General features: G+C 39.1%; 1 protein-coding gene across 5 annotated transcripts in view; it reads left to right on the top strand.

Annotated features, from left to right (window-relative positions):
• KIF13B (kinesin family member 13B) overlaps positions 1-22,406 on the top strand; it is a 194,405-nt gene that overhangs the window by 5,305 nt on the left and 166,694 nt on the right. For all 5 annotated transcript variants that reach the window (XM_063606685.1, XM_034965908.3, XM_034965909.3 and 2 more), the window contains exon 2: positions 12,331-12,424. In XM_063606685.1, the coding sequence (XP_063462755.1) occupies positions 12,331-12,424 (94 nt within the window). The remainder of the gene's footprint in view (positions 1-12,330; positions 12,425-22,406) is intronic.

The following is a 22,406-nucleotide window of genomic DNA, read 5'->3' as shown; positions in this document are numbered from 1 at the left end:
AGGGTCTCCCTCTGTTGCACAGGCTGGAGTGCAGTGGCATGATCATCACTCACTGCATCCTCAACCTCCTGGGCTCTAGCGATATTCCTGCTGCAGCCTGCTGTGGAGTTGGTACATAGGTGTGCACAACCATGTCTTGTCTAATTTCAATATTTTTTGTAGAGATAGGGTCTCACTTTGTTGCTCTGGCTGGCCAGACCTCTTTTCAAGAAATATACATTTATAATATAAAATACAATGTTGTTTAATTGGCATTAGCTTTTACCCTCTCACCTCCATAAAATAATAACTGTCCGACTTTTCCACTTCTTAAGTGCTGAAAATGGAAGAAACCACTGACAAAACTATTAATTAAGGAGATGGATTGAAGTGCTGATTGAGTGGAAATGGATGTATTGATCTCTGTGCTTGCTCATCAAGTTCCCCTTGTGTTTGGCAGAGCATGTTCTTAAAAAAAAAAAAAAAAAAAAAAACTCGACCAAGATGAGCAGTGTGCCCTGTGACCTGGGAAGTGCGTGAAACTAACTGGTCCACTCCATGCAAGTCCATGACTTAACTGTATGGGGCTTTCGCTCTGAGGAGATAAAGATATCTTTAGAAAATGGTATCCATTAGTCATTCATTTCAACAGTGTTGACTGAAGAAAAAGAAAATAGCTGCTTTTTGACAACTTTCTATTTGTGAGCAATGGAGTTCAGTGCTTTTTAATGCATTATTTTATTCTTCAAACCAGACTTTGAAAAGGAATTGTAGGCCAGGTGTGGTGGCTCACCCCTGTAATCCCAGCACTTTGGGAGGACGAGGTGGGTGGATCACTTGAGGCCAGGAGTTTGAGACCATCCTGGCCAACATGGTGAAACCCTGTCTCTACTAAAAATACCGAAACTAGCTGGGTGTGGTGGTGAGTGCCTGTAATCCCAGCTACTCAGGAGGCTGAGGTGGGAGAATCGCTTCAACCTGGAAGGCGGAGGTTGCAGTGAGCTGAAATCGCACCACTGCACTCTAGCCTGGGCCACAGAGCGAGACTGTCTCAAAACAAACAAACAAACAAACAAAGTAGTAATTGTAGCATTTCTATGTAACAGAACCTCAGAGAGGTTAATTAACATTCCCAGAATTACAAAACCCACCTGTGCTTTTACTACAATGTTGGACATGATTATCTTTAAGAGGATCTTGCTATCCTGAGATGACACCGTTTTCAAAGATGTGCAGGATACACTGGAAGCATAAGTCTTGATCTTCCATCAAAGGAGCTCCCAGTCTTGTTGATAATAAGATGCACATGTGAGTTCATTGGAAGAATATATGTACCTAGTGCACTGATGGCAGCCAATTATGAATTAAAGAAATGGGGGTGGAATTTGAGAACAGTACAGAAGACAGCACGAGCAGGCCCCTTGGCTCCAAGTCCCACCGGGGTGACGTGGAGGAATCCAGATGGGTGCTGCACATACAGTGGGTTTGTGTCGGCATCTGAGGATCACTGAACTTGGGGAATCCGCTGCAAAGTCTCTGATTTAGATGACTAGGTGAATGCTGGTGTCATTAACTGAATCAGAAGCACAGGAGAAGCAGGTTTTAGGGTGGAGGTGTGGGAAATGATGAGTTCTAGTCTCAGTCAACAGTGTGTCGTCAGTGCTTATGTGCTGTGTACCCTGCCTGCAACTATGAATAAGATGCAGTGTGTGCCTGGAAGCAACTCAGCACAATTGAGTTTTAGGTGTCTGAAGTGCAGCCAGGTGGATGGATCCAGAAGGCCATTGTGAATATGAGTCTGAAACGAAGGGACTGGACATAGGTGTAGATTTGGGAGTCATTACTGTAGGTAGAAGATAGAGCACCTCAGGTGTGTCTGTGACAGAGGCGGTCACAGAGGCCAAGAAGAGGAACCTCAGGAGAATCAGGTGAAAGCAATGTTGTGGATGCCTAGGGAGGAAAAATGTGTCGAAAGAGTGAAAGGTCAGCAATCACATGTCACAGGAATGGCCGCGTGATTAACACAGAATTGTGTTCAGTGGATTTGGCGTTATGATGGTCAGTGTTCATTTTCAGGATAATTTCACTGAAATGAATTAATTGGTATTGGGCATTGGCAGTGGGCTGAGGAGTGAGTGGGCGTGCCAGTATGGAGGCAGTGAGTCTCAAGAACATTCCTCCGAGAAGCTCCAGGTAGAAGGGGAGGATTCAGAGTGGTACCTGGAGGGGTAGGTACCTTTTTTTAAAAAAAAAAATTTTTTTGGAGATAATTGAACCTTGTATAGATAGAGCCAATAGATAGAAGTTTTTGAAATATGGGAGGAAGAGAATAATTATATAATAGGAAAGCCCAGAAATTTCAAGCTTAATTTTCTTGATGGGGTAGAATGTGAGGTTATTGAAAGTAGGAGGAATTGGGTGAGCTGGGGTCTTCTGAGTAGTGAATGTGTAGGAATGTGGTTGAAGGACCCTAACTGTATTTTCTATCTATTGAGGGTACTGGGGTCATCCATTCCGAGTTTTTTCTTGTTGGTTTTTAGATATAAGTCACATCCGCGAAGTGTACCATTTACTGGGTTTTAGTTTACTCACAGACTTGTGCAGCCATTATTAGTATACAATTCCAGAACATTTTCATCACCCCACAGAGGAACCTTGTAACTGTTAGCAGTCACTCTCCATTTCCCACTTCCCAGCCCCTGGCAACCACTAATCTACTTCCTGACTCTATGGATTTGCTTATTCTGGACATTTAATACATGGAATCCTATATTATGTGGACTTTTGTATCTCGCTTCTTTCACTTGGTATAATGTATTCAGGGCTCATCCATGTTTTGTCATGAATCAATACTTCATTCTTTTTATAGCTGAACAACATTCTGTTACACAGATATGTTGTGTTTTGTATTCATTCATCAATTGATGGGCATTTGGCTTGTTTCCAATTTTTGGCTATTATGAATGATGCTGCTTTGAACATTTATGTACAAGCTTTTGTGTAGACATGTGTTTTCATTTTTCTCAGATACGCATATATATAGGAGTGGAATTTCTGAGTCATATAGTTAACTAACTTTTGAGGAACTGTTTTCCAAAGCATATGAACCATTTTACATTCCCATAGAAATGCATGAAGGTTCCACTTTCTCCACATCCTCACCAACACTTGTTCTTGTCTCTCTCCATGAGTATTGCTATCCTAGTGGGTATGAGGTGGTATCTGATTGTGGTTTAGATTTGCCTTTCTCTGGTAGATAATGTTGAGCATCTTTTCATGTGCATATTGGCCGTTTGTATAGCTTGAGAGAGATCTCTATTCACATCTTCCCCTTATTTCAAAAACTATGTCTTTTTATTACTGAGTTGTAAGACTTCTTCATACATTCTGTATACCATTCTGTTATCAAATAGATGATTTGCAAATATTTTGATTTTATGGGTTTCCTTTTCACTCCCTTGTGTCCTTTGATGCATGAAAGTTTTAAATTTTGATGAAGTCCACTTTATTTTTAGTTGCTTGTGATTTTGCTGTGATTTCTGAGAAACCATTATCTAACATCATGTGGATTTTCATTTGTTTTCTTCTAAGAGTTTGATAGGTTTAGCTCTTACATTTAGATCTTTGATCCAGTTGGAGTTTTGAATGTGGTGTGAGGTAGGGATCCAACTTCATTCTTTGGCATGTGGATATCCAGTTGTTCTAGAACCATTTGATGAAAAGACTGTTCTTTCTCCATTAGATTATCTTGGTACCCTTGTCAAAATCAATTGACCATAACTGTGACAGTATGTTTCTGGACTCCCAATTCCATTCCATCAATTTATATATGTCTTTCCTTATGTAAGTACCACACTGTCTTGATTACTCTACCTTTGTAGTAAGTTTTGAAACTGGGAGTCAAGTCCTCTGACTTTGTTTTTCTTTTTCAAGATGGTTTTGGCTATTCTAGTTCTGCCTTATGCGGGTTTTTTTGTTTTTTTTTTTTTTTTGAGACAGTCTCACTCTTCTCACCCAGGCTGGAGTGCAATGTTGTAATCTTGGCTCACTGCAGCCTCTGCCTCCCAGATTCAAGCAATTCTCCTTTCTCAGCCTCCTGAGTTGCTGGGATTACAGGTGCCTGCCACCCTGCCTGGCTAATTTTTGTATTTTTGGTAGAGACAGGGTTTCACCATGTTGGCCAGGTGCCTTATGAGTTTTTTAAATACCTGTTTCTTAGTCTTCTGAGGTTGATTGGTTTCTTTTTTAAACTGTTTATTTGTTTAGAGATGGAGTCTCATTCTGTTGCCCAGGCTGAAGTGCAGTGGTGTGATCATAGCTCACTATGGCCTTGGCCTCCTGGGCTCAAGATGTCTTCCCACCTCAGCCTCCCAAAGTGCTAGGATTACAGGCATGAACCACTGTACCCAGTTGATTCATTTCTTGAGTATGAACATTTTATGTTTTTGGTCACATAGGATTATTTTATTTGTTTTCAGATACGGGGTCTTGCTCTGTTGCCCAGGCTGGAGTGTAGTAGCACAATCATAGCTCATCACAGCCTGTAACTCATGGGCTCAAATGATCCTTCCATCTCAGCCTCCTGAGAAGCTGGGCTACAGGTGCATGCCACTACACCTGGCTAATTATTTTTTTAAAATTTGTTTTAGGGACAGGTTCTTGCTGTGTTGCTCAGGCTAGTCTTGAACTCCTGGCCTCAAGTGATCCCCCTGCTTCAGACTCCCAAGTAGCTGGGGGATTATTTTAATTATTTTCACACTATCACATCTCCTCTCCTAACCTGTCATCTCATTCTTGTGTTAGCCATGTTAGAGCTCAGTTGTATTTTAATCTTTTATTTATTTAATACATTTTCATTTTACTAGTAACAATATAAAAGTAGTGATTAGGTTATTTTATATATCTCTTTTTAGAAAACAAAGACCAATTTGCTTTTTACTTATATGGTATCACATAATTTTTTTTCTCCCAGGGTCAGCAGATCTCAATAAAAAAGGGGGCCCCAAGTAACTTATAAATAGAACAAAGTAGTATAAGTAGTGTTTCCTGCTATGCCATTAAATATCACATTCCAATTGGGAAAACAAGTCCTTCCTACATAAATATCATTGATGAATATTTTATGTATGAACATGTGTAGACATGGAAAAGTATTGGGTATGTGACACTAATTGGTTGAAAATAGGATCACATGTGGCATGCAAAGTTTGCGGTTGAATAAGTAAATCTTACAAATAGCTTATTATCTATCTTTAAAAAATGAACCCAAATGAATTTAAGAGTAAATTATAGTTAGATATTTAGGAACATGACTGGTAGATAAAGGGAGGTACACCTATGTTTCTGCATAATAGATTTGGTTTGTAAATTATTATTAATTTTCTGGAGAATTAGAAAATGAGAATTAGAAAAGCAGATTATTTTGTTCAAACTGAGAATGATGCATTTCCCCAGATGGAACATGAGTTATGTAAAGGGAGTCTCCCAGGCCCTGCCCGTGTTTTACTATGATGTCACTGGGTGCGAGCCATAGCTGATGTGTACAGCGAAGAAAGACTTGTTTTAAATTATTGTTCACTTTTACAAGGTGACTAATATGCTGGCTGAATAAACTGAGTTGTCAACTGTTGATATTTTAATATTCATTGTGGGGAATTTGCCCTGGAAAGGAATCTTGTTTGGGAAATAATACGGGATCTTTAATGTTGGTGGAATAAATTAATTTCTTCCTTTTTTTCTTTCCTCCCCTTCCTTCCTGCTTCCCCCTTCCCTTTTTCCTTTTTCCTTTTTTTTCCTTTCTTTCCTTTCCTGGCCCATGGGTATGTCAAAGCATTTGTGGTTCTGAGTACTGTAAAGCTTGATTACTCATGAAATAAACTTACAGTACTACTTTAAGATCACTCTGGTTTTTAATTGCTTCTTATACATAGTACTAATTAAATTATCTTGTTATTTTAGGCTTCACTATGAATAAACTGTTGTCCATGTGTTACTTATAGTAGTATTGAGTGCTATATTTTAAATTGTGAAATACAATATATTTACCATTTTAGCCTTTGAAGTGCACAGTTCAGTAGCATTGAGTACATTTCACATTGTTATATCACCATCACCACCATCTATTCACAGAATGTTTTTCATCTTGCAAAACCGAAACTCCATCTCCATTAAATAACAACTCCCCTTTCTCATTTTCCCCCAACCCCTCATAAACCCTATTCTACATTGTGTCTCTGTGAATTTGACTACCCTAGGTACCTCATATAAGTGGAATCATAGTCCTTTTGTGACTTGCTTATTTCACTTAGCATGATTTCTTCAAGGTTCATGATATGGTGCGTCAGAATTTCCTTCCTTTTTAAGGCTGAATACTTTTCCAGTGTATGTATATACATTTTGTTTCTTCATTCGTCAATGGGTGCTTGGGTTGCCTCTGCATTTTAGCTGCTGCTGTGAACATGGGTACACTTTAGTGCTGTTTTTACAAAGGCAGTGCATAGCAGCTAGGCTCTTTTTAATTTAGTATTTTAAGCCAAGAGAAAGGTGTTGATCTTTTGGATTTTTGGTAGATGTTTTTTGTTTGTTTTTCCAGGCTAAATTTAAGGCTTAAATTTGTAACTGCTATTTAATCATTGTTTTGCCTTTTTTTTCTTCCAGACAGGGTCTCCCCCTGTTGCCCAGGCTGGAGTGCAGAGGTGTGATCTCGGCTCACTGCAACCTCTGCCTCCCGGGTTCAAGTGATTCTTCCGCCTTGGCTTCCTGAGTAGCTGGGATTACAGGCTCCCACCTCCACGCCTGGCTAATTTTTGTATTTTTTGTAGAGATGGGATTTCACCATGTTGTCTACGCCACTGCTTTGCTTTCTAAGTGCTGTATACAGCAAGAAGTTTTCAGTGGCGAGTGTGTCATATTTAGAATCTTGTAGCAACACAATTTAATTCAACTAGTAACATTTGATGGTACACTAGCTATAGCATTTTATATCGAAATGTGTTTCATTTTAAAATGCTTTTCATATATCTGACCCTTAAGCTTGCTTCAGATCTCACTGCCTTTATTTGATTGGGCATGTGTCCTAGATGTTCTGCCCGTATACATATTCTCAACAGTCCTTTGAAAAGCCTTCTCTTACTATCCTTCAATCGACAGGGTTGGGGTGGGAATTTTATTTGACAAAAAAGATTGAAATAGTGAAGACGGTTGTTTACATATTAAAGGCCATCTTTGATGGGTGTTAGATGTAAGGGACATTTGTAAGTTGCCGTCTCTAGGACAAAATGAGTTTAGGTTAGATGTATTAGTTATTAGGTGATTTTTTTGTACTATTTTGGATTTTCTAGGGATTGGTCCCTTAATCATACCATTTAATTCTTCCAAGTTATTGGTTTTATCTGATGATATGCATGGTGTAGGGGGTGGCAGAGGGAGAAGCTGTTAAGAGCATAGGAGAGAAACGTGAATACTGAAGGACAGTATTTGGCTGCCTTCTTAATTGAAGATAATTTGAAATGAAGGAACTGCACTATTGTGGGGGAAATGTTTGATGAGCCACCCATTTTTTTCAGGCCTGCATTCTAGATATATTCTGTATGAGAACTGCACTTACAGTTCTTCTGTGCAGACGAAATGTTCTTGCAAGAAACTAATGACCAACTTTGTGGTGGGTGGTGAGTCACAGTAGATTTCCGGAGAGTTGATAATGTGCTTGTGTATGATATAGATTTGACTGTAAGGAGCCAGCTGATACAATATGGTCAGATTCCATTAAGCAGTGGTTTTAAGAAACTCTCATGGACCTCTGGGCCTGAGGAAGTGAAGAGGTAAAATTGCATGTTTGAAAACTTGTTGCAGTGTGGCTGAGACTTTCTTGCAGCATTTCTGTGATAGTCTAGAGCAGATTTAAAGACAAAACATTAGAAATAGACTTTAATGCTAGTTGACCATGGTAGAACAGATTTGCCTTTTTTGGGTTTGTGTTTCCACATTTAGGTGAAACATAGCTCTAAAGTTTTCCTTTTGATTCTCTTTGCTCTTTGCTTGAAAAATGTGTTGGCTAAAAGAGAGACCACTAACTACTTAGTACTTTTTGAATACGTATTTGAGAATAAATGTAAAATAACTGATGTGAGAAAAGTTAAGTTTTGGCCAGCACAGGGAAGGAAGTTTTTGTTTTGTTTTGCTTTTTTGCATTTGGCTTAATTATGTGAGTTAAAGTGAAAAAAACAATTAACTTTCTTGAGAGTGGAAACACTCTTAAGTTATAATGAATATGACATTGACATTTGGCCAAGGTTCTTTAGGAAGTACAGAATAACTCTGACATGGTATTGTTCCTTTCCTTAGAGCTTATCTTTTTTTTTTTTAAAGACGGAGTCTTGCTCTGTCGCCCAGGCTGGAGTGCAGTGGCGTGATCTTGGCTCACTGCAACCTCCGCCTCCTGGGTTCAAGTGATTCTCGTGCCTCAGCCTCTCGAGTAGCTGGGACTACAGGCACATGCCACCACGCCTAGCTAATTTTTTTGTATATTTAGTAGAGACGAGGTTTCACCATGTTGGCCAGGCTGGTCTCAAACTCCTGATCTCAAGTGATCCACCCCTCCCGGCCTCCCAAAGTGCTGGGATTACAGGCATGAACCACTGTGCCCGGCAGAGCTTATCTTTTAGTAGCGGAGATACGGGAAACAAACAGTTCCATACTTTGGGTCAGAAAAATAGAAGAATATAAGAATATGAGAGGATAAACAAGCCATGGTCTTTACTTTTTTAAAACAGCTGTATTGAGACATCATTCATGCCCCATACAATTCAACCAATTCAGTGTTTTTAGTTTGCTCACTGTTGTACAGCCATCAGCACAATCAATTTTAGAACATTTTCATCAGCCCTGAAAGAAAACTGTACCTGTTAGCAGTCACTCCTTGGCCCTAGACATCACTAATTTATTTTGTCTCTACAAATTTCCCTATTCTGGATATTTCAAATAAGTGGAATCATACAATGTATGGTTTTTGATGACTGGCTTTTTTCACTTAGCATTAGCTTCATACACAGTGTAGCTTGTATCAGTTCTTGATATAGTTTGGCTGTGTCCCCACCCAAATCCCAACTCAAATTGTAGCTGCCATAATTCCCTCGTGTTGTGGGAGGGACCCAGTGGGAGACAAATGAATCATGGGGTCAGTTTCTTCCATACTGTTCTCATGGTAGTGAATAAGTCTCACGAGATCTGCTGGTTTTATAAGGGGAAACCCTATTCGCTTGACTCTCCTTCTCTTCTCTGCTGCCATGTGAGATGTGCCTTTCGCCTTCTGCCATGATTGTGAGGCCTCCCCAGTCACGTGAAACTGTGAGTCCATTAAACATCTTTCTCTTGTAAATTGCCCAGTCTTGGGTATATCTTTATCGCAGTGTGAAAATGGCCTAATACAGTTCTTCATTCCTTTTTTTGCTCAGTAGTGTTCTGCGCTAGGGATATACCACATTTACCCATTGGTCAGTTGATGGACATTTGGGTTGTGTCCACTTTTTGGCTGTTATGAGTATCCAAATAATGGTACTGTGAACATTTGTGTACAAGTTTTGTGTTCTCATGGGTATGTATCTAGGAGTGGAATTGCTGGGTCAGATGGTAACGCTGTTTAACTTTTTGAGGAGCTGCTGGACTATTATCTGAAGTGACTGCACCATTTTACATTCTCACCAGTAATGTATGAGGGTTCTAATTACTCCACACCCTTGCCAACCCTTGTGATGATCTGTCTTTTTGATTATAGTTATCCCAGTGGATGCGAGATGGTATTTCATTGTGGTTTTGATTTGCATTCCAATGTTGAATGACATGGAACATCTTTTCTTGTGCTTATTGGCCATTTTTATATCTGTTTTGGAGAGACGTATATTCAGATCCTTTGCCTATTTAAAAATTTGATTATTTGTCTTTTTTTTTTTTTTTTTTTTTTTGAGACAGGGTCTTACTCTCACACCTAGGCTGGAGTGCAGTATTGCCATCACAGCTCACTGCAGCCTTGATCTCCCTGCCTCAAGCCATCCTCCTATCTCAACCTTCTGAGTAGCTGGGACCATAGGCTCCCACCACCATGCCTGGCTATTTTTAAAAACTTTTTTTTTTTTTGTAGAGACAGAGTCTCTATGTTGCCCAGGCTGGTCTCAAACTCCTGTGCTCAAGCAGTCCTCCCAATTTGGCCTCTCAAAGTGTTGGGATTACAGGCGTGAGCCATTGCACCTGGCCTATTTGTCTTTTTATTATTGAGTTGTAAGGGTTCTTTATATATTGTGATGCAAGTTCCTTATTAGATACATGATTTGCAAATACTTTTTCATTCCCTTTTTCACTGTCGATGGTGTGCTTTGAAGCACACAAATTTTTAATTAAAAAAAATTTTTGTTTTTAGAGACAGATCTCTTTTGCCCAGGCTGTAGTGCAGTGGCACACTCATAGCTCACTGTAACCCTTAACTCCTGGGCTCAAAGGATCCTCCCACCTCAGCCTCCCCAGTAGTTGGAACTATAGGTATGTACCACCATACCTGGCTACTTTTTTGTTGTTTTTTTTAGACGTGGGGGGTCTCACTATGTTGCTCAGGCTGGTCTTGAACTCCTGGCCTTAAATGATCCCCCCATCTCAGCCTTCCAAAGTTCTGGGATTACGGGCATGAGCCACCATGCCCAGCCCCAGAGTTTTTAATTTTGATGAGGTCCAGTTTATCTTGTTGTTGTCTGTGTTTTGGGTGTTCATTTCCTAATCCAAAGCCATGTGGATATACGCTTTTGTATTCTTCTAAGAACTTAATAGTTTTAGTTTTTACATTTAGCCCTTTGATCTGTTTGGAGTTTTGAATGTGATGTGAGGTAGGGATCCAACTTCATTCTTTTGCCTATGGATATCCAGTGTCTCACCATTTGTTGAAAAGACTATTCTTTCTCCATTGGGTTGTTTTGGCATCGTTATCAAAATCAATGGACCATAAATGTGACAGTATATATTTTTGGGGACTCAATTCTATTCCATCGATTTATATATGTCTTTCCTTATGTAAGTACTGCACTGTCTTGATTACTGTGGCTTTGTAGTAAGTTTTGAAATTGGAGGGTGAGTGCCCTCTTTTTCTTTTTCAAGATTGTTTTGTCTATTCTGAATTTTTTGCATTTCTGTATGGATTGTCAGACCTTGTTGGTTTTTATAAAAAAGCTAGTTGAGATTTTAATAGGATTGCCTTGAATCTTGTAGATCAATTGGGGAATATTGTCATCTTAACAGTATTGTCTTTCAATTCATGAACATGCAGTGTCTTTCCGTTTGAGTCTTCAATTTCTTTAAAAAGTTTTTTTTTTTTTAACTGATATATCACAGTTGTACCTATTTTGTGTTTTTCTTTCTTTTCTTCTTTTCCCCTGAGACAGAGTTTTGCTCTTGTCTCCCAGGGTGGAGTGCAGTGGCACGATCTCAGCTCACTGCAACCTCTGCCTCCTGGGTTCAAGCGATTCTCCTGCCTCAGCCTCCCTAGTAGTTGGCATTACAGGTGCCCACCACCATGTCTGGCTGATTTTTGTATTTTTAGTAGAGACAGGGTTTCATGTTGGCCAGGCTGGTCTTGAACTCCTGACCTCAAGTAATCCACCCACCTCGACCTCCCAAAGTGCTGGGATTACAGACGTGAGCCACCGCACCCGGCCATGTGATATTTTGATACATGTATACAATGTGTAATGATCAAATCAGAGTAATTGGGATATCCCTCACACGTCTTTAATTTCTTTCAACGGTGTTTCGGAATTTTCAGTGTATAAGTCTTGCATTTCTTTTACATTTATTCCTATTTTGATATTTTTGATGCTATTATAAATGAAATTGTTTTTTTAATTTCACTTTCAGATTTTTCATTGCTGGTATATAGAAACACAACTGATTTTTATATATTCTTGTATTCTGCATAACTTGTTTATTCTCAGATTTTTAGCGGTTTCCTTAGGATTTTCTCTGTCTTAGGATTTACTTCTTCCTTTCCAATCTGGATGCCTGTTGTTTATTTTTCTTGCCTAACTGCCCTGACTAGAATTCCTAGTACAGTGGCGAGTAGAAATTGGATAGCAGACATCCTTGTCTCATTCCTGATGTAGGGTGGGAAGCTGCCCAGTCCTTCACCATTAAGTGTGATGTTAGCTGTGGGTTTTTGTTGGTGCTCCTTATCAAGTGGAGGAAGTTTTTTTTATTCCTACTTCATTGAGTGTTTGCATTATGAAAGAGTATTGAATTTTTGTCTTTTCTGAATTTTGCCTTTTCTGAAATAAATTACTTTTTAAAATGACTGTTTTTCTTGTTTTTTATCCACAGAGACTGACTTGCATACCAAATGTGTGGTGGATGTGGATGCAAACAAGGTTATTCTTAATCCTGTAAATACGAATCTTTCCAAAGGAGATGCCCGGTGAGTTAAGAAACAGTGCTGTGCTCAATGGATGTTTAAGTAACTGGAAGCAACTGTGGCTGCTGAATTAAGTTGCATTGAATAGATATCGAATGCCTACCCTGTAGAGACATATTGCTGTCTTCTGTGAGCCTGTACTCAAGTTGAAGAGATGAAGTCTATAATATGGGATGACAGTGTGCCTGAATGAGTATTAGAGGTAGTAATTGTATTAGAAGCACACAGAAGAGAGTGAGTGTTATGTTGAGAAGCAATTGAAGAAGTCTTCTTGAAGGAGGTGCAGCTGGCTGGAGGATTAGCTAGGATGTAAGTCGGTTCCTTAGCATGAGTGGCTTTTACTTCTGCCAGTTCAAATGCTGTCAGAGCCCATTTCAAGTGCTATCTTCATGAAGGTATGCCTGCAGCCCGCAGTGATTTCTTTCCTCTAAATACCTGTCAGTTATAATCTGTCTTACCTAATTTAATGATTATAGGTTGTTTTGGATTGTAACTTCCAGCTGTATAGTGGATTTTAATGTCTTTGGGGGAAAGAGACTCGAGGGCTGAGGATGAATATTTGAGTATCATTTCTAGATATGTATGGTAGTATGAACAAAAGGAAAAGGAAGAACATGAATTTGGGGCAGGAAAAGATTATTTTGGGTTTTCTTAGTAAATGGAGGACTGTAAATAAGCTGGGATAAGATTACGGAAGACCTGGAAAGCAGATGAGGAAGTTTGGCCTGTATTTTTATCAGGAAGATTTTGTTTTTGACAGTTTTTGAGTATTATGATTGAGGATCAAGGTGGATTAGGAAAAGTTGTTGATTGGCAATGTAGAGAATGGGTCAGAGTGGGGATAGGCTGACCTTTTCTGGAGATCAGCTGTATCAGAGATGTTTTTGTATTGGCCCTGAAAGTGGAGAGGACAGGTGAAAGACATTTGGCATGAGGCTTTGTGCAAAGTAGGATTCATAAATCCTTCTAGAACCAGCGCTGTATTTGGCACTCTGCAGATATTCTTTTGAGTTGAGTTTAATTGAGTTGAAAAGAGCACTGGGCTGGGCGCAGTGGCTGACGCCTGTAATCCCAGCACTTTGGGAGGCCAAGGTGGGCAGATCATGAGGTCAGGAGATCGAGACCATCCTGGCTAACACAGTGAAACCCCGTCTCTACTAAAAATACAAAAAATTAGCCGGGCGTGATGGCGGGCACCTGTAGTCCCAGCTACTTGGGAGGCTGAGGCAGGAGAATGGCGTGAACCTGGGAGGCAGAGGTTGCAGTGAGCTGAGATCACACCACTGCACTCCAGCCTGGGCGACAGAGCGAGACTCCGTCTCAAAAAAAAAAAAAGAAAAGAAAAGAGCCCTGGATTTGGAGAAAATCTGAAATCGAATCCTTCATTATGTTATCATAGTGAGTTATTTTTAATTTTTTTGAACCTGTCTTACGTGTCTCACAAAGGTTTTTTCCCACAAAGATCTAATAAATTAGTGACTTTTAAAAGATCTTGCAAAGTGTTCTGTACATGGGCAGGTTTATTGTTATTAACGTGGAGACACATACAGCAAAATGTATAGCTTGATGAATTTTCATAGTGAATACATTCCTTATAATATAAGTGGCACCCAGATAAGAAACAGAACGTTGCTAGCATGGCAAGAGACTACATCAGGAGAAGTAGTTTTTCTTTTTTTTCTTTTCTTTTTTTTTTTTTTTTTTTTTGAGGCAGAGTCTCACTCTGTCGCCCAGGCTGAAGTGCAGGGGTGCCGTCTCGGCTCACTCCAGCCTCCGCTTCCTGGGCTCAAGCAATTCTCATGCCTCAGCCTCCCAAGTAGCTGGGATTACAGGTGTGCACCCCCATGCCCGGCTAATTTTTGTATTTTAGTAGAGACAGAGTTTTGCCATGTTGGCCAGCCTGGTCTCGAACTCCTGACCTCAAGTGATCTGCCTGCGTCGGCCTCCCAAAGTGCTGAGATTACAGGTGTGAGCCACCACACTGGGCCAGTTATTACCTTTTTTTTTTTTTTTTTTGAGACTGGGTCTTGCTGTGTTGCCCAGGCTGAAGTGAAATGGTGGCGATCTTGGCTCACTGCAACCTCCGCCCCACCAGATTCAACCAATTCTCCTGACTCAGCCTCCCGAGTAGCTGGGATTGCAGACATCCACCATCACTCCCAGCTAATTTTTGTATTTTTAGTAGAGAAGGGGTTTCACCATGTTGGCCAGGCTGGTCTCGATCTCCTGACCTCAAGTGATCCGCCTGCCTTTGCCTCCCAAAATGCTGAGATTACAGGCGTGAGCCACCACACCCGACCGGTTACTACATTTTTAAGCCAAAATGTATTCAATTCAATGCTTGAGTATAGATGTCTACCAAGAAATCACCTAGTTCTAGAGAAATTTCAGCTTTGCAAGGTCATAAACTTTATTTTACTCAGTTTGCTTAATGTTGAGTGGAGTCTTGGGGATTAACATGCCATCTCTTAAGGAGACAGGCAGGACCTCTGATTTTATGTTTACAGTGAATAAAATATTAATCTCAGCAATCCATTCTTCTCCTTCTTGGTATCAACTAATTGGAAAACCAGGTCAAAACATTGCTGTGAACATAGGATAAGAACAAAAGGACGTTTTTGTCAAATATGGAAAAGATAAATGACGAACTCTTCCTATTCCACACCACTGCTTGGAGCACTCTCCTGACTGAAATACTTGAATCCACCAGATCAGTCTAGTTCTTCTGTGTATAATCCTGGATACACATGGATACATTTTATCACTTATTTGCTCATGCAGAGCTGTACTTCTTATACTACTAGAACAATTAATATCTTCTTGGAATTATCTTCTTCCCCTCAATTAATTTTCTAGATCGGTTCTTGGGATTTTCCAAATCTTTGTCAGCAGTATATTTCTAAATTGCTTCCCTTTAAATGACTAAATCTGTAGGCCTTATTTTATTTGAATTATATCTTAAAACTTATTAAACTTTTATCCTATAATAAATTTTCGTTGTTGTTGTTTGGAAGCCATGGTGAGATTGTAATAAAACATTAATGCCTGTCACCATGGTAGGGAAAGTAGTTTCTTTTTTGTTTGTTTGGGGTTTTTTGTTGTTGTTGTTTGTTTTTGAGATAGGGTCTCCCTCTGTTGCCCAGGCTGGAGTGTGGTGGCACGATACAAATAGTTTCTTAAGCTAAGTTTTATCTTCTATTTTTGCTTCTTTCTCTCCTCTACCCACCAAACAGGCCTTTCTTGCTAACTCTGGCTAAAAAGTTAATCGGTATACTTAAAACGTTGCCTTAAAAGGGATTAAGGTGCATTTTCCCATGGAGAGTGGGAGCCTCCACTGTATGAATCATTTGTGTTATAAAAGTTGAGGCATAGGTGAGTTTGGAAAATGGAGTGCATTTTCCCATAGGAACTGTCAGTTTCAAGTGGAAAGTTTAAGCTAGTGACTAGTTTAATCCACAACTCGAACATACTTTTTTTCTTTTTTATCTCATATCTTTTTTAAAAAATATATTTTGTCTCAATCTTCGCATTTCACTGCAATAATATTAAATAGCTGTGTACTCAAGGGCCGAGACTGAATAAAATGAATAATCATTCTTTCTGCTTTATGGAGGACATTCTTATGTGGAAAAGGCTTTTTTTTTTTTTTTTTTTTTTTCCTCCCTTGCTGCGGGTGCGTGGTGATGAAAAGCACAGAGACGGCTGCACTGTGATGTCTTTGTGCCCAGGGCACCAGCAGTTTCCCCTCCATCATGTTGGTCCCACCGGCACAAATGTCAACACAGTGAGGAAGGCAGATGCCTTAGTATTGTTATGAAAACAATCCCAACCTCCAGACTCTCTGAAAAGCTCTGGGGAATCCCCCAAGAGTCCTCAGACCCCAATTTGAGGGGTTTAATCCAGTTTATAAGCTTCTAAGAACCAAATAGATGTCCCTGGTTTATTTTTTAAAAGATTTATTGAGATATAATAGTAAGACAATACAATCCACCCCTTTAAAGTGAACCATTCAGTGGTTTTTATTACACTTACTGAATTGTGCAACCTGCACCACTATCTGCTTGCACGTCATTTTTATCACCATGTTAATTAATCCACTTTCTGTCTCTGTAGATGTGAGATTTGCCTGTTCTGGACATTTGCTATAAATGAAATCATACATGATGTGGTCTTCTGTGATTGGCTTCTTAGCATCAGGTTCTTGAGGTTTATCCACTTTGTAGCATTTATCAATACTTCATTCCTTTTTATGATGAAATAATAGTCTGTTTTATCACATTTTGTTTATCCATTCATCAGTTGATGGGCATTTGGATTGTTTCTACTCTTTTGGCTTTGTGGATAATGCAGCTTGTGTACAAGTCTTTGTATGGACGTCCATTTTCATTTCTCTTAGATTCATTTTTAGTTATGGAACGCTTCTGGGTCATATGATAACTGTATTCTGAACATTTTGAGGAATTGCCAAACTGGTTTCCAAAGCTGCTGCACCGTTTTACATTCCCACCAGCAATGCATGAGCGTTCCAGTTTTTAAAAACTCTCATCTACTGTAAAGAAAATGGAGGTAACTCTGGCTAATTAAAGAGTGCATATCCTGCCTCAAGGCATTCAGATTACAATGAAAAAGCAAAACCAAACATAGTGCTGTCCAAGCCAAACACTCCTGGCCAGGTTCAGCCCTTGGCTACTGATTTAGAACCCCGGGTTCTGGTAAACTAGATTCTGGTATACTTCTCTATTGAGCAGTACTTTCTTATTTTAAAACAAGGTTTTGAAAAATCTGAGCAAAATTAAAAAACATAATATACAAAAAGTTCTAAAGAATGAAACACTTTTATGTACCTATCAGTTTAACAAATCCTTTCCAATGCAGTTTAAACCTATGTGAACTGCTTTCTGTTCACATAGGAACCCTTTCCCTCTCCACCACAGTTAACCACTTTCTTGAATTTGATCTTCTTCTTTCCCTTGTATTTCTTTACACTTTCACTTTATGGAGGACATTCTTACGTGAAAGAGGCTTTTTTTTTTTTTTTTCCCTGCTGCGGGTGCATGGTGATGAAGTGCACAATGACTGCTGCTTTTTTTAAGCATATCTGTAAGTTGTTTGCCCAGTATTATGTGTACATGAATGCCTTTTTCTAGTGAAAGGCCAGAAGGGTGATTCGAAAAAGTTTCACTATTCTTATAAAATATAATGCATGATTTTTAAAGACCAAAAAAAAAAAATGTTAAAAGGAGCTGAAAATAATATCACCCACTTAGCTTGGGGGAGAAAGCTCAAACTTGGTATTTTATCAAATTTCCTGTTCTTTCTTTTTTTTTTCCTCTTTTGTGTTTCTTTTTTTTTTCTTTTAGATTCCAGGGGTACACATACAGGTTTGTTACAAGGGTGTATTGCGGCCAGGCGCAGTGGCTCATGCCTGTAATCCCAGCAGTTTGGGAGGTCAAGGCACGCAGATCACTTGAGGTCAGGAGTTCGAAACCAGCCTGGCCCACATGGTGAAACCCCGTCTCTACTAAAAATACAAAAATTAGCCAGGCATGGTGGCGGGCACCTGTAATGCCAGCTACTCAAGAGGCTGAGGCACGAGAATTGCTCGAACCTGGAAGGTGGAGGTTGCAGTTAGCCAAGATCGTGCCACTGCACTCCAACTTGGGCGATAGAGTAAGACTCAGTCTCAAAACAAAACAAGCAAACAAACAAAAAAAACAAGGGTATATTGTGTAATGTTGAGGTTTGGGCTTTTGTTGATCCTGCCATCCAGACAGTGAACATAGTACCCACTGGGAGTTCTTCAGCTCTTGCCTCCTCCTCCTTCCCTTCCCCCTCTTGAAGTCCCCAGTGTCTCTTGTTCCCATCTTTGTGTCCATGTGTACCCAATGTTTAACTCCCACTTACAAGTGAGAACATGCAATGTTAGGTTTTCTGTTTCTCTTTTGTCCTTTTAAACAAAATCAGAACATAGGCTTTCCCCTCTTGTCTTATTTTCGATGAATTTCAAGGAAGTGTGCCGTGAAAATTGTTGTAGTATACTTCCAGCTCTTTTAGAGACGGAAACAGGGAGCTATACCTCCTCAGAGGTGCTGCTTTAAACATCAGAACCAAAACCTGACAGGAAAGAACACCTCCGTGTAAGTTGCACTTTTCAGTTCCTTGGTCAAGTGTGAGTCCATTTTCTCCCTTAGCCCTCTGTCTTCTATTAAGTGTGTGTGTGGTTTGGGGGGCGGGGCGGGTATGCACATTAACACAGTGCTAAAGACATCAGCCTAGAGTTTATCCTGTCTTTCTTTTCTCTTTTGTTTTGTATGTTTGTTTTGAGACAGGGTCTCATTCTGTTGCCCAGGCTGGCGCGTAGTGGCGTAGTGGTGTGATCACTGCTCACTGCAGCCTCCACCTCCCAGGCTCAAGTGATCCTCCCATCTCAGCCTCCTGAGTAGCTGGGACTACAGGCATGTACCACCATGCCTGGCTAATTTTCATTCTTTTTTTGTCCTCTCCACCCCCAAGTGTAAGGTTTTGAGACCAGAACGTTTGGAGGTTGAAAGCATTTGGAGGTTTGGGTGTCAAGATCTTCATTAACCTGAACACTGATTTTTGTGGTGTTCTGTGAGTTGACTTATTCTTTAGAACATGTGGGGAAGATCCTCTAACATGGATGAAAGTAGCCACAGATGGCACAAATAGGCAGAGACTGTTCTTGTTTTACAGGAAAATATGATGCTGCCCTCTCCATCCCCCATGTGTCATGTTTAACATAATGAACAATAGACAGTGTAAAGGTTACAGCTGCCAGTCTAATGGGAAGCCTGAGATGTTGATCACATCATCTTTTTTAGTAAGGTCATTAAAAATCTTTTTGTTCCTTCTGATAGTTTTACTAGACATCAATTTAGTCAGTATCATTAGGTAATTAATGAGTACCTAATATGAACAAAGCACACCCAACCCTTCTTTGGAGCTTCAGTGTACTCTGACCCTGGTGGATGTACAGATTGGAGCCCTTAAAGTATGTGCAGAATTAAGTGAGTTTGACCCATGTCCATACACTTCTCTTGCAAATTATATTGCATAATGCTACTGAGGGGAGGGCCTTATGGCATACATGAAGTCATTTTCAGACTAATTCCTTGTTAGTGGAAGGCATCATTAGGTCATATTAGATAATGACTTTTTAGATTTCTCTACTGCTATATGGATGCTAATTTAAATAGCGATTTTAATTGAAGGAAGTCATGCAAAATGTAATTATGGTACCCACAATAGACCTGTTTGTTCTCTCTGCTGTGAAATGACTTGAGTGGGGCTAATATTTCTCCTCAAATAGAGTCTGCTCCTCTGGAGAACAGTACGTGGTATGTTTTAATTTCATAATGGGGCTCTTCCTCAGGGAGCCCGTCCTGCTAATTTTGTTAGAGTACAGTGGGGAGAGCATGGTTCTGTGTACTCAGAAGTTGTATATGATTCCTCAACCTCTCCCTTTAAAAAGAATACTGTGATCATTTACTACTTTTGAATTTACTTGTGAAGATGAATCAGGGAGACTCTTAAAAGCTAAAAAGATAAGAAAATATGTGTGGTTGAATGCATATCATTGCATAATTAATGGAAGCAGATAGTCAAATTGCAGCAAATACAAATTTTGCAAAGTTTTACCAGCAGAGTCTAGCTGGTTGCCAAAATAAACTGGTAGCCAATAGACTGCTACTATAGAATTTGATATTTTAGCATTATCATTGAATATAAATATTATTTTGCTTATGCTATTACTACTTTTGGTGCAGCAATAAGAAGGAATAAACTTTTTAGAAAATACAAGAAAAGAGTCTTTCTTTAGCTCTGTGCTTGAAATACTACCTGGATACTAACATTTGATATGTGGACTCAGGGTTTGTGTATATGGTTAGTTGCCAGCTCTAGATTAAGTTAGTTATGGATAATAGGAATTACGTGTTTTGAATTTCCCTAGAATTCTGGACTCAGCATAAAGTGGTCAGATTGCGTATAATATATTAAATAAAATATCTAATTATGAACACAGTTTAGGCAACTACCAGGTCCTACTATTGTATTTTTTTTTTTGGCTTATTTTGCTTAGTTTTTTTGATAGTACTTTTTTAGCGCTCTTTGTCTCAATCTCTAGGATAGAAATTGTTACTAATATAAATCAGATGCTGTATAAGAATCTAGATTTCTGTTTTAAAGATGGAGGGAGCAGTATTCCTTGAGGAAATGTGACATGAGAAACCCATTCAACCACAAAAGTGGTATCATAACATGTTTATAATTTTTTCTGATGCATTCAATATTCGAACATCAACAGTGTGCCAAGTATCAAGCTGAGAGTTAGGTTAATCTTTACCAATCCTTAGTTCCATTAAGTTTATGGTGTTATTAATTTTTTTACATGATGTATCTATAAGCATACTAGTAAAAAAAGCAAAACAAAAAACTGGAAAGCAGAAAAAGAAGTTAAATTATTCTGTTGTGCATCTTGTTAGATTTTGCACACTCAAATTTGAAATGATTTGATTGTTTAATTTTGAGAATTGTACATTTTCTTGTGAGAAAGTTTTCTTTTACAAAGAAAAGCATTTAGAACTCTGGAGTCCTCAAACTTCTTCCACAGAGTTCTTTTAAAAAGCACAGGTATTTTATAGATGGTAAATTTCACCTTTGCTTTACTTCTATCAAACGTAATTTATATATACTTTTAATTAAGTAAAAACTTACATAGGATGGGTCATAATTATTAAGAGTAGTGACTATCTTTATGTTTTGACCTGTATATACAAGTCAGTAATCCTTTTGTTCCACTTTTAGGAAAATTGAAATAGAATTTATGTAAAGATTATCGAATATGTAAAAGTTTTATTTGCAATTTAATTTTTAAAAACTTTTGTTATGGAGAATTTAAAAGATATGCCAATTTAGGCAGAATAGTGTAATAGTATAATGAACCTCCATGCTCCTGTCACTCACCCCTGAAAACCATTAATTTGTGGCTGATACTGTCCTAGCTACATCTTCATCCCTGTCTTCTTCCCCATATTATTTTGAAGGAGATCTGATTTTACCCACAGATGTTTTAATGTATCTTTTATTATTTGTAAACATAACCGCAATACCATTTATCATATCTAAACAATTTAAAATAGGTGTGAGGAGGAGGAAAAAAATATAGTGAGGTGGTGGCATCAAATTTTCAGTGTTTAAATGCCCAATTATCTCATCAAGTCTTTTTTTCCCCGAAGTTTGTTTTGAATAGGATTGAGATGTGGTCTGCACTTTGAGGTTGGGTGGTATGGTTTTTAATTTATTGGCTCCTCAGTTGTTGAAGAAGCCGGATCATTTGTTCTGTCCTGTGGATGAATTAATAAGTGAATTTATTACAGGAACTAGGTTATCCTTATTTAGTCAAACACCAAACCTTGTTTATTTTCCTTGTAAATATTTTCATTCCAGCATTCCTTTTCATTCTTCTGACATTACCCTAGGGAAGGACCTCATTGCCTTGTGTTTAGATGACAACGTAGCTTTCTAACCAGTTTCTGGAACTCACCGTCACCAGACCGATCTTCAAGCCTGCTCCTGCTTCCTGTAATCTCTTTCAAATCTAGAGCATTTATGATTTCTACTCATTGAGAAATGCCACTACATAGGTGGCATCTTTTATATGTTTGTCCCACATTGTTTTCTAATATTTGTACTGCTTTGCTTTTATCTATGTATTTTGAAAACTCCCTTCCCTTCAGGCTGTGGCTGCTAGAAAGTGGGGGCCACTGTGGCTTCTTCCTGGGTCTTTGGTGGTCTGCACTAGATGCCTCTTGATTGATTGCAGTGGTTCTGTTAGTGCTCGTTCTCAAAGGCCTCCTGCTCTGATATTACCCTCAAATAGTAGTTTGAAGGGTGATTTGCAAGTCTGGAGTTGGAATTTCTGAAGGGTACTTCTCAAGACAACAGAGCCTGATGAGCTATCTTC

This window comes from Pan paniscus, chromosome 7 (assembly GCF_029289425.2).
Source record: "Pan paniscus chromosome 7, NHGRI_mPanPan1-v2.0_pri, whole genome shotgun sequence".
Classification (NCBI taxonomy): domain Eukaryota; kingdom Metazoa; phylum Chordata; class Mammalia; order Primates; family Hominidae; genus Pan; species Pan paniscus.
The sequence above is the reverse complement of the archived record's forward strand: the minus strand, read 5'-3'. Positions and strand labels throughout refer to the sequence as shown.